We start from the raw sequence: 16,056 nt of genomic DNA, 5'->3' as shown, positions 1-16,056 counted from the left end.
TTACAATGCGCTTATGAACGTCAAATAAAGCAAAAAAGTAAAATAAAAAAATAAAAATAAAAAAATAATAAAAAAAAAGAGTAAAATATTCTCAAACTCTTTGACAGAAGCAAAAACTAAACGCTATGTTTGACATTTGCTGTCAAAACAATTATGTAGTTTTGGATGATTTTTGGGCTTGTTATCGCAAAAATGTTAAGAAATATTTGCATTTACAGGCTACATTGCCTTAAATTGTGAATTTTGTTACTAAAATTGTATTCAACTATATCACAACTTATTAGTTCTACAGACAAATATGGAGGATACAGCAGAAATTGCTCTAAAAACACTGTGTTGCACATGCTTAAGTAACGACAGAAAGCTGTCCCAACTTTGCCGAATAAATGATGGAATAAACAATCTATATTCGCTTCTATCATACGACTCGGAAGCTTACAGAGTAAAGTATCTTTCAAAAGCCCAAAATAACTAGTTAAAGTACTAAATCAGACTGCTTTTGTGTTGGTAGAAACTAAAGTCTTAAGTCTAAATTTGAAGAACTCCACTTGTTTTTACGAGGCTCAGCGCTTAAAAACTTTCAAGTCCTTTAAGCGTCGGTCGAGTCCTTAATTAAGTCTTTTATAAGCGCAACTCAAAAGGACTGTAGCCTCTGAATAAAGACTCCATTCAAGTAAATAAAAAAGGTGCTATGGTATAATTTGTGTACTTACCTAACCCAAGAAGTTGTAAATAAAATTTGAGTTTTCAAAAAAGGACTCAAGTCTATACAAAAAACTCAGGGCTCAAGTTGAAAAGAACTTGAGTTTCAACTTAATTATAAGAGTGACCAATTGAGTTGAGTCTTAAAGAAGAGGACTCAAAAGACTTGAGTCTTGGGTAGTACGAGTAGATTGGCCAATTAAATTCTCACTTTACTTTTCCAGGAAGGATTCTACAAGGAAGCTGCAAGCTTGTTCATTTGCTGGGAGTGTGCAGCGATCATGCGGAGGATCGCCCGCTTTAGACGGCAGGCTTGTGTGGCGCAGAAACAGCTGTCGGTTATAGCAGAGGGCCAGGATGTTAGTATGGTAATTATAGTGTTTTACCCGTGTTTTACTGTTCATTATATTAACTGTTAACAGACCATTTGTAAAACTTAGGCTCGGTTGCACCAATCCCATTTAACGGACCGAATAACATCAAACAACAGTAAAGTATGAAATTTCCCATGCAATAAAATTAGCAAACAATTTTTTGTGTCTGACTGAAACGAGATTTTTTGCCAGAACCAAAGGTCCTTGCTACTTGTGTTTATTGGCAAATGTATGAACTCATAAACACTCATTTAATGTGTAAACAAAGTGAAGGCCACACTTACCCATATTGATGTTAAATAGGAAAAGCATTATCATTGCTTAATCCCTACTTCACTGCAGGAAGCAAATACCAATATATGTTCTCGCGGGCTTGATTTCCGCAACTCAACGTCTTATTATTGCGCGTATTTTTCGTGTAGCAAATACCAATAATTTGTTTTTTTTTCAGTTTAAATCCAAAAGTTGTCTCTCCCATCTTCTCTTCTGCCACAAACATACCTATGACTTCACTGTAATCTCTGACATACAAGAAACTGACAATTTCATAGACTGCGGCCCGGAAATCAAGACTGAAACTGACATGGATGACATACCACTGTCAGAGTTACATTATAATTGTGTGTCAGATAATGACTGCCATATTGAAGAAAATTATGTTAAAGAAAAGAGAGAAATTGAAGAAAATGTTAAAGTTAAAACTAAAAGAAAGATAATTGAATGTCAGATAGATAAAGTTGCAAATAAAAAACGCAAAAGGTTAAAAAAGGAAGATTACTTTAATTATAAGGATTATTTAGTAACAAAAGAAATGGGTGAAGAGGAAATGCTAGAGATTAGAGAGAAAAAAAAAATGGAGGAAGGTTTTGTTTCTGCAGCATTCAAATGTGAGTCTTGTGTGAAGGTATTTAAGAGTCAGATTAGCCTGGAGCGACACAATGAGGATAATCATGTGGAGGTAAGATTTATAGTTTAACTCAGATGGTTAGTGACATGCTTTTATTCTTTTACAAATTTGTGAGGAATTAAAAAAATATCGCCATGTTTCTATCTATCAATCCTCAACCCGCAAACGGAGCGGCAGCTGACGTTCACGAGGCTTTATCATGCATCTTAACCACTTTACAAGTCGCTAATGTCAGATACAACTTTCTTTCACAGAAACCCGATCATGTACAGTGCCTCATCTGCCTATCATACGTAAAGATGGACAGCGCGACCGCCCACAAGTCTGAGCACTGCACGCAGCACTCCTGCCTTCTCTGCGACCAGGCCTGCTACAGTGTGCAGGATATGAACAAGCATTTGAAAGTTCACAAGCGTGTGAAGAGTAATAAGGTACGTAACAGGGATGTTGCGAATATCCGCATCCGCAACCGCGGAACTTCCGCATTCTTTTCAACATCCGCATCCGCATTCGTATCCGCATAAAATCGATGCGGATTTAATGCGGATGTGGATGTGGAACAGGTCGGTACAGAAACGTCTTAGCATCGCCGTAAGTACTAGACTGCTAGGTAAGTTTGTCATTAATCAAAAAACCTATTAGAAATGAGCAGTCAAGCGTGAGTGGGACTTAGTGTAGGGAACCTTTGGAACGCGAGTCCGACTCGCACTTGGCCGGTTTTATGAAATAAAAATTACTAAAATGTAATATTTGACGTTTTTTATGGTACTATCTTGACATCCGCATCCACGGATGTCAGCCTTTAAAAATCCGCATCCGCGGATGTCAAAAAATCGGCATCCGCAACATCCCTGTACATAATCATAAATAAATATAAGTAAAGAAAGAGCGGTAACTCTATACCTCAGTTTTCTTACCAGAAATAACGCGAGTTATTTCGTAGTCGACATCTAACATCAAGTAGTGGAACTATCAGTACCGCTACTTGACACCAGATGTCACAAGTGTCGCTACTGACGAAAAATGTAAGTACTAAAACAATTTACAACTAATATTATAAGCAGAAGGAGTTGAAAATAGAGTTCCTGTTAATCCGGTTATAATATTAGCTAAAAACTGCCGAGCATTAGAGTGTTCGTTCGCCGCGACATCTGTTGTCAACTAGTAGTACCTACTGATAATGTCCGCTACTTGACGCTAGATGTCGACTACGTAATAACTTGCGTTTTGGGAATAAACTGATGTATGGGGTTACCACTCTTTCTTTACTTATGTTTATCTATAGTAATAGGCACCTTATTCTTTAAAAACTGCATAGATTTGAGAAATTTGGATGGGCGCTGCAAAAAGAAGATGCTGCTTCGATTCCAGCCAGCACTGTAGTTATTTGTCTTATATACAGGACTGTGGCTGTAAAATAACTGCATTTCCGCTGGGAGGGAGGTTTTGGGATTATACCATATTATACTGAGCCATAGAGAAAAAAATACATAGAGTGCTCACTCCATACATCAGTTTTAGTACCAAAAAGACTATTAGCATCTAGCATCGAGTAGCGGAACTATCATTACTGCTACTTGACAATAGATGTAGCACCGACCGGAAAGTCTTATCTCAACAGCATAAGACTTTCCGGTCGGTGCTACATCTATTGTCAAGTAGCAGTACTGATAGTTCCGCTACTCGATGCTAGATGTACACACTGAAATTAATAGTCTGAACTGATGTATGGAGTGAGCACTCTTGTTTTACTATATTTCTCTATGATTATACTGAGCAAAGTTTACTATGGGACCAACACCGAAATCGCGAAAAACAAATTTGGCTGTTTCATATATTTTCGCTGGTCCATTTTCTATGGGAGGGTAATTTTGCACCTTACTCCTTTGTAATAAGGTGAAAATTCTAAACATATCTTTGACAACGACTGTACATACATTATCTTTTTTTTACAGACCGGGAGACCTGGTAACAAATGCAGCGGGGCGAAGAGCCTGCCCACAGATGTGTACCCCTGCCCAGAGTGCAACAAGTATTTTCAGTAAGCTTCTTTAATGCTTAAGACTGCGTCGAGCAAAATCTGCGAAAAAGGCAGCCACCCTTCAGTCATTCACATTTCTTGATTAAAAAAACAACGGGTTGCACTCAGGGAGTGCCGGCAGAAGTGAAAACTCAATCACTATTGCAAAATGTCTGCAGCACTATGTATAATTGAGGTTAACGCCTTCTAGCGTTATTTCGTCGCATTACTTAAAACCCCTAAGCACATCACTGTTAGTACTCGACTTATATTAATACCGGTTAAAGCGAAACTCACTAGATGGCATTTAAATCAATAAAAAAAACTCAATGACATTGAAGTAACAGTTTTTCGATCAGGTCACGTGTCCGTCTTACGTCTTACGGTCACGTGACACCTGTTACGAGTTTAAAATTTTTTCCCCATCACAAAAAGTGCACAGCGCCGCTAAGTTTTCACTTCAAAACGTATAATCATCATCATCTTCCTCGCGTTGTCCCGGCATTTTGCCACGGCTTATGGGAGCCTGGGGTCCGCTTGGCAACTAATCCCAGGAATTGGCATATGCACTAGTTTTCACGAAAGCGACTGCCATCTGACCTTCCAACCCAGAGGGTAAACTAGGCCTTTTTGGGATTAGTCCGGTTTCCTCGCGATGTTTTCCTTCACCGAAAAGCGACTGGTAAATATCAAATGATATTTCGTACATAAGTTCCGAAAAACTCATTGGTACGAGCCGGGGTTCGAACCCGCGACCTCCGGATTGCAAGTCGCACGCTCCTACCGCTAGGCCACCAGCGCTTCAAAACGTATAATAAATGTAATTATTATCCCAAAGAGTGTGTTTACAACGAATCACCCTTGAAAATGGCACGTAAAAAAAAAAAAAATTAATCTGTTTATTTTTAATCAAGAGGTTAGTTGTACAATCAATCTCAGTTACAATCTCTATATTTGGAGATTATTTAAACTAAGCTTAGCCTTATATGTGAACTTATATTGTTTTGTTACAGTTAGTGCTTACATGTTAATACTAGTTATATCTTACATTAATTCATGTTAATCAGTGCTTTCTTAAGTGTACTCTTTGCTTTATCAGGATATTTTTCTAAAGTTTCTACTACTTGTTTGGGTAAGCTGTTTGTGCATTTCAGCATAGAGAAATATAGTAAGACAAGAGTGCTCACTCCATACATCAGTTCAGACTATTAATTTCAGTGTGTACATCTAGCATCGAGTAGCGGAACTATCATTACTGCTACTTGACAATAGATGTAGCACCGACCGGAAACCGGTCCGGTCCGGTCGGTGCTACATCTATTGTCAAGTAGCAGTAATGATAGTTCCGCTACTCGATGCTAGATGCTAATAGTCTTTTTGGTACTAAAACTGATGTATGGAGTGAGCACTCTATGTATTTTTTTCTCTATGATTTCAGGAACAAGAACCAGCGTTGGAAGCACGTGCAGCGCCAGCACCGGGAGGGGCACACGTGCACCGCTTGCGGTAAGAAGTTCGCCTTCAAGAATAACCTCGCCAGGCACCAACAGTGAGTATTCTCAACACATTATAAAACATTGAATAAATGTCATATACTAAGAATAAAAAAAAACCGGCCAAGTGCGAGTCGGACTCGCGCACGGAGGGTTCCGCACCATCAACAAAAAATAGAGCAAAACAAGCAAAAAAACGGTCACCCATCCAAGTACTGACCCCGCCCGACGTTGCTTAACTTCGGTCAAAAATCACGTTTGTCGTATGGGAGCCCCACTTAAATCCTTATTTTATTCTGTTTTTAGTATTTGTTGTTGTAGCGGCAACAGAAATACATCATATGTGAAAATTTCAACTGTCTAGCTATCACGGTTCGTGAGATACAGCCTGGTGACAGACGGACGGACGGACAGACGGACAGACGGACGGACAGCGGAGTCTTAGTAATAGGGTCCCGTTTTTACCCTTTGGGTACGGAACCCTAAAAAGTGACCAAGGCCTCCAGTGCCCCACGCTGGAATCGAACCAGCGTCCTCTGCTATCGCGGCAGGTGCCTGAGGTGATAGCAGAGGACGCTGGTTCGATTCCAGCCTGGGGCACTGGATGCCTTGGTCACTTTTTCTTAGTATATGACATTTATCTAAAGTTTATAACTTATAGTAGTGTGTCTACTTGAAATAAAAACAAATTAAAATATTTTCTGAAAATAATTTAATTTGTTCTAATACACCTTATAAAACAACTAGCGACCCGCCCCGGCTTCGCACGGGTTAACAAATTACACAAACCTTCCTCTTGAATCACTCTATCTATTAAAAAAAGCCGCATCAAAATCCGTCGCGTAGTTTTAAAGATCTAATTTGTTTTATACTATGTAGTGATTTCCACCGCCGCATCTGTCTGTTTGTATGTTCGCGATAAACTACTGAACGGATTTTCATGCGTTTTTCAACTATCTAATAGAGTGATTCTTGAGGAATTAGGTGTATAATTTGTTAAAGTTTTGTGTAAACCTTGCGAAGCCAGGGCGGGTCTCTGGTCACTACATAGTACATAGTATAAACAAAGTCGCTTCCCGCTGTCTGTCTGTCCCCCTATGTGTGCTTAATAGATCTTTAAAACTACGCAACGGATTTTGATGCGGTTTTTTTCAATAGATAGTGATTCAAGAGGACGGTTTATGTATAATTTGTTAACCCGCGCAAGCCGGGGCGGGTCGCTAGTCTTTATTAAACAAAATGACCTGACAATACAATTTAAAATGCTGATACATTCTTTTTTTTTTTTTTGAGAAACAAACAGTCATTCATTAACATTAATCAATTATATTGAACGCCTTTATGTACACAGTTTACATTAAATAAATTACTTAGGTACTATTTCGAACAAATAATTTAACACATTCAGTGCCGAAAACCCGACTATCGGGTATTTTATGATTTCGTTCCCAGGCCGGACGACCCGATAGTCGGGATCGTGGTACTACAGCTTTATACGACGAAATGTTAGTGGCCTCCCGTGGATGTCTTGTTTGGCTGGGTGGCAATGAATTTGTTAAGAATAAGAATAATTTCAAACGACATATTTTACAACTAGTTTATAACTATTTTGCTAAATGGCAATACGAGTAACAAGGTATTTTACCTACATTCAGTATTGATATTAAAATTTTCAGAATGTGTAAGGTAATCATAATCGTTTATTGCAAATATGGTAAACGTGCTAGTGCCCGTCACCATCCCAGTACATGTCGCCTTTAAACTGTCAGTGTCAATAGAGGTGACAGCAGGGTGTCAGCTATTGGGCATTATTCATATTCATATTCATATATTTATTCATAATAATTCGTATTACATGTCACAATATTATTTACAAGAAATTATTTACAAAATAGGATTTGTAACATTTTACATAATAACATAATATAAAATTAAATTAAAATCTAAGTTTAGGTACTTATTTTGTACTCCATAAACTCATTAAAGCTATAAAAAGTGTGCTCGATAAGCCATGGTTTCAGTGGCATTTTAAAGCTAGTTAATGACGGCGCATTCGTGACATGACTCGGCAGTCGGTTGTACACAGTCGGCCCCATCACGTGGGTTAGTTTCGCTGACTTGGCTAACCTATGCTTTACATTAGCATGTCCAGCACAGGGACGTTTACTTTATGTGATGTATTTTGACCTCAGGGTCCATCTTGCGCCGCCTCCCCGCCAGCAGTGCCCCTCCTGCAACAAACTAGTCCGCGTCGACCTTCTGAAGGTCCACGCGAGGATCCACCAGAAGCGAGAGCAGTTCGAGTGCGTCGAGTGTGCCAAGAGGTGGGTCGAGTGTGCCAAGAGGTGGGTCCAGTGTGCCAAGAGGTGGGTCAAGTGTGCCAAGAGGTGGGTCGAGTGTGCCAAGAGGTGGGTCGAGTGTGCCAAGAGGTGGGTCGAGTGTGACAAGTGGAGGTGGGTCGAGTGTGACAAGTGGAGGTGAGTCGAGTGTGACAAGTGGAGGTGGGTCGAGTGTGCCAAGAGGTGGGTCCATTTGCCCTTTGTACCCGTCCTGGCGCAATCTCCTCGTGCTGAAGATCACAAAAAAAATCTTATAGCTAATTTTCTACAGACTTGAACAAAACAAAGTGTCCTTATAAACGTCATATTTTCATAGTTGACATTATTGATGACAATTGCCACACTTATATGTAGGTTATAATCCCAGTCCCATACACCTGCGACTAATGCCGCCTGAACTCCCATAAAGTGTAGGGTTTGTTATGACAATATTATCATTAGGATAATGGGCTGTTCTTATAATAAGTACAATTATTTTATATGAACTAATCACTACATAGTATAAACAAAGTCGCTTCCCGCTGTCTTTCTGTATGTATGCTTAGATCTTTAAAACTACGCAACGGATTTTGATGCGGTTTTTTTAAATAGATAGAGTGATTCACAAGGAATGTTTTCTTCTTCTTTTTTTTATTCTCACTCCATACACAGTTCAGACTATTAATTTCAGTGTCTACATCTAGCATCGAGTAGCAGAACTATCAGTACTGCTACTTGACAATAGATGTAGCACCGACCGGAAAGTCTTATCTTAACAGCATAAGACTTTCCGGTCGGTGCTACATCTATTGTCAAGTAGCAGTACTGATAGTTCCGCTACTCGATGCTAGATGCTAATAGTCTTTTTGGTACTAAAACTGATGTATGGAGTGAGCACTCTATGTATTTTTTTCTCTATGCCCGTGCGAAGCCGGGGCGGGTCGCTAGTAATTAATAAAATAAACACCGTGATAAGTGGAATAACTAAAAACTGTGGCAGAGTTTGATGTAATGTTTTCACCCACAGTAGTTTGTAGGTAGCCCATCATAACGCGTTCACTGCTTGCGCGAGCGCTACGCTTGTAGCCGATTATGCGTTTTACTGCTTTGTAGCGAAGAGCGCCTACGGAGAGAGAATAAAATAAATAATGTGTAAACGGTCGCATGCAGTTGCCACTATAGGGAGTATTACTGCAATGTTCTGCCACCAGAGTGCAGCACTAGCACCCATCATAAACCATAGAGTAACTTATTAGGGCCGATTTAGACGGCGCGCGAACTCGCATGCGATTTTAGTTACATTGCGGAGTGTTGGTTAAGTGCCAAGAGGTGGGTCGAGTGTGACAAGTGGAGGTGGGTCGAGTGTGACAAGTGGAGGTGGGTCGAGTGTGACAAGTGGAGGTGAGTCGAGTGTGACAAGTGGAGGTGGGTCGAGTGTGCCAAGAGGTGGGTCCATTTGCCCTTTGTACCCGTCCTGGCGCAATCTCCTCGTGCTGAAGATCACAAAAAAATCTAATAACTAATTTTCCACAGACTTGAACAAAACAAAGTGAGGGGTGTCATTATAAACGTAGTACGTATATTCATAGTTGACATTATTGATGACAATTGCCACACTTATATGTAGGTTATAATCCCAGTCCCATACACCTGCGACTAATGCCGCCTGAACTCCCATAAAGTGTAGGGTTTGTTATGACAATATTATCATTAGGATAATGGGCTGTTCTTATAATAAGTACAATTATTTTATATGAACTAATCACTACATAGTATAAACAAAGTCGCTTCCCGCTGTCTTTCTGTATGTATGCTTAGATCTTTAAAACTACGCAACGGATTTTGATGCGGTTTTTTTATAGATAGAGTGATTCACAAGGAATGTTTATGAATAATTTGTTCACCCGTGCGAAGCCGGGGCGGGTCGCTAGTAATTAATAAAATAAACACCGTGATAAGTGGAATAACTAAAAACTGTGGCAGAGTTTGATGAAATGTTTTCACCCACAGTAGTTTGTAGGTAGCCCATCATAACGCGTTCACTGCTTGCGCGAGCGCTACGCTTGTAGCCGATTATGCGTTTTACTGCTTTGTAGCGAAGAGCGCCTACGGAGAGAGAATAAAATAAATAATGTGTAAACGGTCGCATGCAGTTGCCACTATAGGGAGTATTACTGCAATGTTCTGCCACCAGAGTGCAGCACTAGCACCCATCATAAACCATAGAGTAACTTATTATGGCCGATTTAGACGGCGCGCGAACTCGCATGCGATTTTAGTTACATTGCGGAGTGTTGGTTAAGTCCAATTCAACCGACCGATGAAAACCCGCAATGTAATGAAACTCGCATCGTCTAAATGGGCCCTTATACATACTGTGCCTGTTGTTTGACAAGTTTTCACAGACAATAAAATATGACATTGATACATCAAGGCGGTTTGTTTACAAAGGGCCTACCGGGAAACGCGAATATCGAAACTGCCTCTTTATCGCTCGAATATGCAAGAGTGATAGAGAGGTTAGATAACAGAATTTTGACTCTCTCGTTTGCGGTAGACCCTCTGATTTGGAGTAATTGTGGCGCCCCCTACGCAGAGTTTCGCGTAATCGGTCTCTTTAAAGCTAGAGTGAATAGGCTATTACTGAACCGGTGAGCTCCATCTTAGGGTCTGTCTTCACTTTCCATCAGGTTTAGAGCCAATCGCCGATCAGTTTATCATAAAAAAAAAAAAAGTTCCCTTTACCCACTTGCCCCGATAAAGATAAGATAAGATAAAAGATAGTTTATTCAAGTAGGCATAATTACAATGCGCTTATGAACGTCAAATAAAGCTAGGTAGACCGGCTCCAACCCTACACCTCTGCCCCGAGAAGATTTAAATCCCCCCTCAATTGTGGGAGGGTATCCCATTATGGGACCGGCAACAAACTCGGCGGGACACATCTTTTCAAAAATAATTACATCTTATAATTAACATGCATTACGAGAAAATAAGGAAAAAAAAATACAATTTAAATCACTATAGAATTCATGCAATTATACACATAAGGTGTAATAGAAATTTGATTTAGAAAATATACATATGTACATGGAATCATACAAATTCGTAGCTCTTTCAGAAATGACCGAATGACCCTAATGTACCTAAATTAATGTTACCTTCCAGTTTCGTCAGTCGAGCGTCGTACGAGCATCACCTCAAGTACACTCAGGCGCACGCCAACAAGGACATACTCAAGTTAGTCTCTTTCTCACCTTTACTACATAGTATCAAACAAAGTCGCTTCCTGCTGTCCGTCCCTATATATGCTTAGATCTTTAAAACTACGCAACGGATTTTGACGCGGTTTTTTTAATACATAGAGTGATTCAAGAGGAAGGTTTATGTATCATTTGTTAACCCGTGCCATAGAGAAATATAGTAAGACAAGAGTGCTCACTCCATACATCAGTTCAGACTATTAATTTCAGTGTCTACATCTAGCATCGAGTAGCGGAACTATCAGTACTGCTACTTGACAATAGATGTAGCACCGACCGGAAAGTCTTATCTCAACAGCATAAGACTTTCCGGTCGGTGCTACATCTATTGTCAAGTAGCAGTACTGATAGTTCCGCTACTCGATGCTAGATGCTAATAGTCTTTTTGGTACTAAAACTGATGTATGGAGTTTTTCTCTATGCCCGTGCGAAGCCGGGGCGGGTCGCTAGTTTCAAACATTAGAATGTGTCCCTGCAGGTACAAGTGCAGTGTGTGCGAAAAGGGGTACCGGTCCCGCGGCGAACTGCGGGACCACGTCAATTACCAGCACAGAGGGCAGACCCAGCACGAGTGTCCCGTCTGCGGCAAGGTAACACAGATAGTGTTGTGAACATAGACTAGGAATGCTCTAGACGGAGTTTAGAGCAATTATTTCATGAAACCGATGCTGCCAACAATACTGGGGTGCGGGGGACGAGGCGAGCGAGTCCCGTGCCGTGATTGGTCCGTTCAAAGACACGGACGTCACACAAAGACACTTTGACTCGAAGATAGAGTAAAACTACCGTATATTTGTGGCGGAGGGGGTAGCGCTACTATGCTCAGTCTGGAGGATGTCTTGTCTGTAGTTGTGAATAATCTCATTTCGAGGCTTAAAGACTCGAACCCTTAAGACTCTCGAGGCTTAACGCCTCAAAGGCGGCAAAGACGATTTCTTACATCCATACGCGTAAAATAGATACAAATCTCTAATATAGTCGTGGTCTTCAAGACTTAAGAGTCTTGAGGGCTTGAGTCTTTAAGCCTAAAAATAAGCGTTATTCACAACACTGAGTACAGATGCACCGGATATAGGGAATATTACGCGAAACTCGGCGTAGGGGGCGCCACTCCCACAATCTAATAAGACTCATTTAGACGGCGCGCGAACTCGTATACGATTTTAGTTACATTGCGGACCATTGAGGTTACATCAATTCAGCCGACCGATCAAATGACGCAATGTAATGAAACTCGCATGCGAGTACTCGCACCTTCTAAACGAGCCCTAAGGGTCTGCCGCAAACGAGAGAGTCGACATTTTGTTATCTAACCTCTCTATCACTCTTGCATATTCGAGCGATAAAGAGGCAGATAGTTGAGTTTCGATTTCGAGTTTCCCGGTAGGCCCTTTGTAAACAAACCGCCTTGATGCCACTTTGATCCCTCCTAGCAGGAAAGAAAAAGCCCCTTTCTAAATAGGTGATGTGAAAAATTGTTTTCCACCACACCAACTGGTAAAGGCTCTCTTGATTGTTTAAAAACAGATAGCAAAGTTGCATTTTATGCACATGTGAGGCAAAGTAATCAAATGCAAATTTGGGTTGTTTTCTAATGTTTGCTGGTAGAATTGACTTTTAAATGATGATTTTGAATGATAAATATTTTTAATAACATTCATTTGGTTTGTTTTTGTTTGACATCTTACATTTAATATTTGCTTCGGGTTGTTGTGGTGAAAAATGTTGTGTTTCACTCGGGGGCAAATTTTGTTTAAGCCTCGTGCTTTGAAACCCTCGCAACGCTCATGATTCCATTTTTCGAACCACTCGCTACGCTCGTGGTTCAATTTTGGAATCTTTCGCTTGCTCGGGTATCAATATTAGCACGAGCGGTTAAACAACAACTTTGCCCCCTTGTAAAACAAATAACTATAAACCCTCGCAACGCTCAAAATTCCATTTTTCAAACCATTCGCTACGCTCCTGGTTCAATTTTGGATTCTTTCGCTTTCTCGGCTATCAATATTAGCAGGAGCGGTTAAACAACAACTTTGCCTCCTTGTAAAACTAATAACTATTATTTGAGCGGTAAGCGCATTCATTTGTGTGATGAGCACAGATATTTGTTCCCGAGTCTTGGGTGTTTTCTATGTATTTGTATATTATATATATCGTTGTCTGAGTACCCACAACACAAGCCTTCTTGAGCTTACTGTTGGACCTAGTCAATCTGTGTAAGAATGTCCCTATAATATATTTTTTTATGTGCGCAGGCGCTGGCAACGCGCAGGTGCATCACGCGGCACGTGCGGCGCGCGCACCAAGGCCTTAAGGAGGGGCCGAGGGACAAGGTCTGCCAGCTGTGCGGGAAGGCATTCAGGGTGACTACAACATTTATTATTAATCCTAGGCATAGAGAAAAATATACATAGAGTGCTCACTCCATACATCAGTTTTGGCTATATAAATGGCGATGGACGGGACACACGATAAGAGATAGCAGGACAAAATGGACTAAAATTCCTGTTGCTATAAGGACACTAGAAGGAAAGGCTTTTCGGAAAAATTTGTATAGTTTACTATTGGAACATTGTTTTTATAACTTAAATGATATAATACAACATTTTAAAATTAATAATTTTAGATAGGATTTAGTTAAGTAGGAATTTGATATTGATACACATTAACATTTGTTTTTTTCCGTAAATTTTCTTTTATTGGAAATTTAATTTATACATAATACTATGAATGCTGAAATTTCAGCCGGACATGTGAATAACTGTACAGTTTACTGTCGAAAAATTGATAATGACATTAATGATTTACATTTAATACAACTATTTATAATTAACAATATTGAGATAATTTAGTTCAGTAATTTGACATTGGTACACATTGTCATTTTTTTTCTCTTCAACATGATTCTATACTGCTTATTTAATATTTGTAATTTAATTTTGTAATAAATATTTGAATGCTGAAATTCCAGCCAGACATGTAAAGAACTGAATTTGTATATATTGACATCTTATGTATAACTCGTGTTTTATCAAATAAACGATTATCTTATCTTATCTTATCTTATCTAAAATTATAACGGAGTGGTTCCCACGGAATGGCAAAAGGAAAAAAGGCGGCCAAAACAGAATGGAGGAAGCTGGAAGAGGCCTATGTGTCACTTGACACGCTGACCACTAAACCGGAAAAACCGATGTGCTAGTTAATAAGATTTTAAGTATATGTAAAATTTGTTGTACTTATGTTCAGTATCAGCAATAAAGGCTATATAATATAATTTGGCTATATAGGGCCGTTGTGCGCTAGTTTTCGTCCACTTGATGAAATTTGAACATAAACCTACATTGCTGGACGGATTTGGACTTATTGCAATCCTTAAGACGAAACAGGAGCTGAGATTTAAATATTTTAGGTAATCGCAAGTAGTTTGGACCATAGAGAATTATAAGTAAAGAAAGAGTAATAGTAACTCCATACATCAGTTTTCTTACCAAAACGCGAATTATTTCATAGTCGACATCTAGCGTCAAGTAGCGGAAATTATCAGTTCTGCTAGTTGACAAAAGTCTTAGTAATCTGTTTTGGCCCTTTGAATACGGAACCCGAAAAAGGAAAATTTCTTTTTTTCCCGTATCCAGTACTACGATAAAGTGTCATTCTATGGAACTTGCTAACTATGCAAACAAACCACCTAGCCGCCATATTGAAATTGTCAAAAAATATGAATTTACTAGTGACTTTTGTTAACATAAATAGTTAGGGCCACTTGCACCATTCACTAGCCCAGAGAGGCATAGAGAAATATAGTAAGACAAGAGTGCTCACTCCATACATCAGTTAGATTATTAATTTCAGTGTCTACATCTAGCATCGAGTAGCGGAACTATCAGTACTGCTACATCTATTGTCAAGTAGCAGTACTGATAGTTCCGCTACTCGATGCCAGATGCTAATAGTCTTTTTGGTACTAAAACTGATGTATGGAGTGAGCACTCTATGTATTTTTTTCTCTATGCCCGGGGTTAGCCGGAGTTACCAGTACAATTTGACACTAAGTTAACGGTTTAACCCCGGGTTAGTGGGAAGTGGCCCTTAGGAAGTTCCATAAAATGACACTTTACATCATTATTTCAGGATAAGAAAGGTCTCCGCGAGCACGAGTTCACCCACACGGGCGAGCGGCCGCTCTCGTGCGAGCTGTGTGGGTGCACCTTTAGGCAGAGCGCGTCTCTTTACACGCACAAGAGGCGGGTGCACAAGATATGCCCGCCCAGGAAGACTGTTAGCGTTGTTGCACCTAATGCTAGAGGGGATACGGTCGAAAATGCAACAACCGAGTAGGAAAACCCTTTTACAGTACGAGTAATTTAGGCTCATTTCACCTATAGTTCATTTTTTTAGCATTAGAAATAAGGTAAACAATCTTGATGTGTCTTTTAATTGAGAAACACATTTTAAAAATAAGTTACGGCAAATATGTAACAATTATGAATCTAATACGATCATTTATATTCTTCTGCTTTCATAAGTAATAGTTTTTGATTTTTAAAAAGCGTTTTTCAATTAAAAGACATGTCAAGATCGCTTACCTTCTTGCAAGTTCTTTCTAATGCTAAAAAAAACGAACTATAGTTCCTTCAACCAGTTTAATGTGTACGAACATAATGTAATATCAACTAGGAAAATAAAAAAAATCCACTATTTTTACCTTATTTATTTATTTTCTTTTTCTTAGGTAAGGTTTTTACAATATGGATATAGGTAAATATAAAACACAAAAAAATCACAGAACAAAAATACATAATGCTTATATACAATGTCATTCGACGACAGAGAGTGATTATTTGATGTCGGAATAGGGTATTTGACTGTATTTAAAATGAATTATTTTAACCTTTTCCACGCCGTGTCAACCACAAAAGCTGTCACTCAGACGCCACGTCATTGAAGTGTCAAAACTGAAGTTGAACTTTATGTAT

The 16,056-nt window shown here is 39.5% G+C and overlaps 1 protein-coding gene across 1 annotated transcript; it reads left to right on the top strand.

Moving 5' to 3' along the window:
• The first annotated feature begins 194 nt into the window (after positions 1–194).
• On the top strand, positions 195–15,424 carry LOC134660259 (zinc finger protein 23-like). The gene is made up of 11 exons (XM_063516002.1): positions 195–442; positions 927–1,061; positions 1,528–2,034; positions 2,238–2,414; positions 3,939–4,024; positions 5,442–5,552; positions 7,689–7,820; positions 10,983–11,054; positions 11,556–11,667; positions 13,333–13,440; positions 15,212–15,424. The coding sequence occupies exons 1-11, from the start codon at positions 299–301 to the stop codon at positions 15,416–15,418; spliced, it is 1,791 nt and encodes a 596-aa protein (XP_063372072.1). The 5' UTR covers positions 195–298; the 3' UTR covers positions 15,419–15,424.
• Positions 15,425–16,056: the final 632 nt, after the last annotated feature.

This window comes from Cydia amplana, chromosome 26 (assembly GCF_948474715.1).
Source record: "Cydia amplana chromosome 26, ilCydAmpl1.1, whole genome shotgun sequence".
Classification (NCBI taxonomy): domain Eukaryota; kingdom Metazoa; phylum Arthropoda; class Insecta; order Lepidoptera; family Tortricidae; genus Cydia; species Cydia amplana.
This window is presented reverse-complemented; position numbering and strand designations above follow the sequence as displayed.

Coding starts and splice junctions, on each gene's coding strand:
- LOC134660259 (XM_063516002.1), top strand. CDS start 299: ATGGAGGATACAGCAGAAATTGCTCTAAAAACACTGTGTTGCACATGC. Junction 2,035..2,237: donor ATGAGGATAATCATGTGGAG/GTAAGATTTATA, acceptor TTTCTTTCACAG/AAACCCGATCATGTACAGTG. Junction 4,025..5,441: donor GAGTGCAACAAGTATTTTCA/GTAAGCTTCTTT, acceptor CTATGATTTCAG/GAACAAGAACCAGCGTTGGA.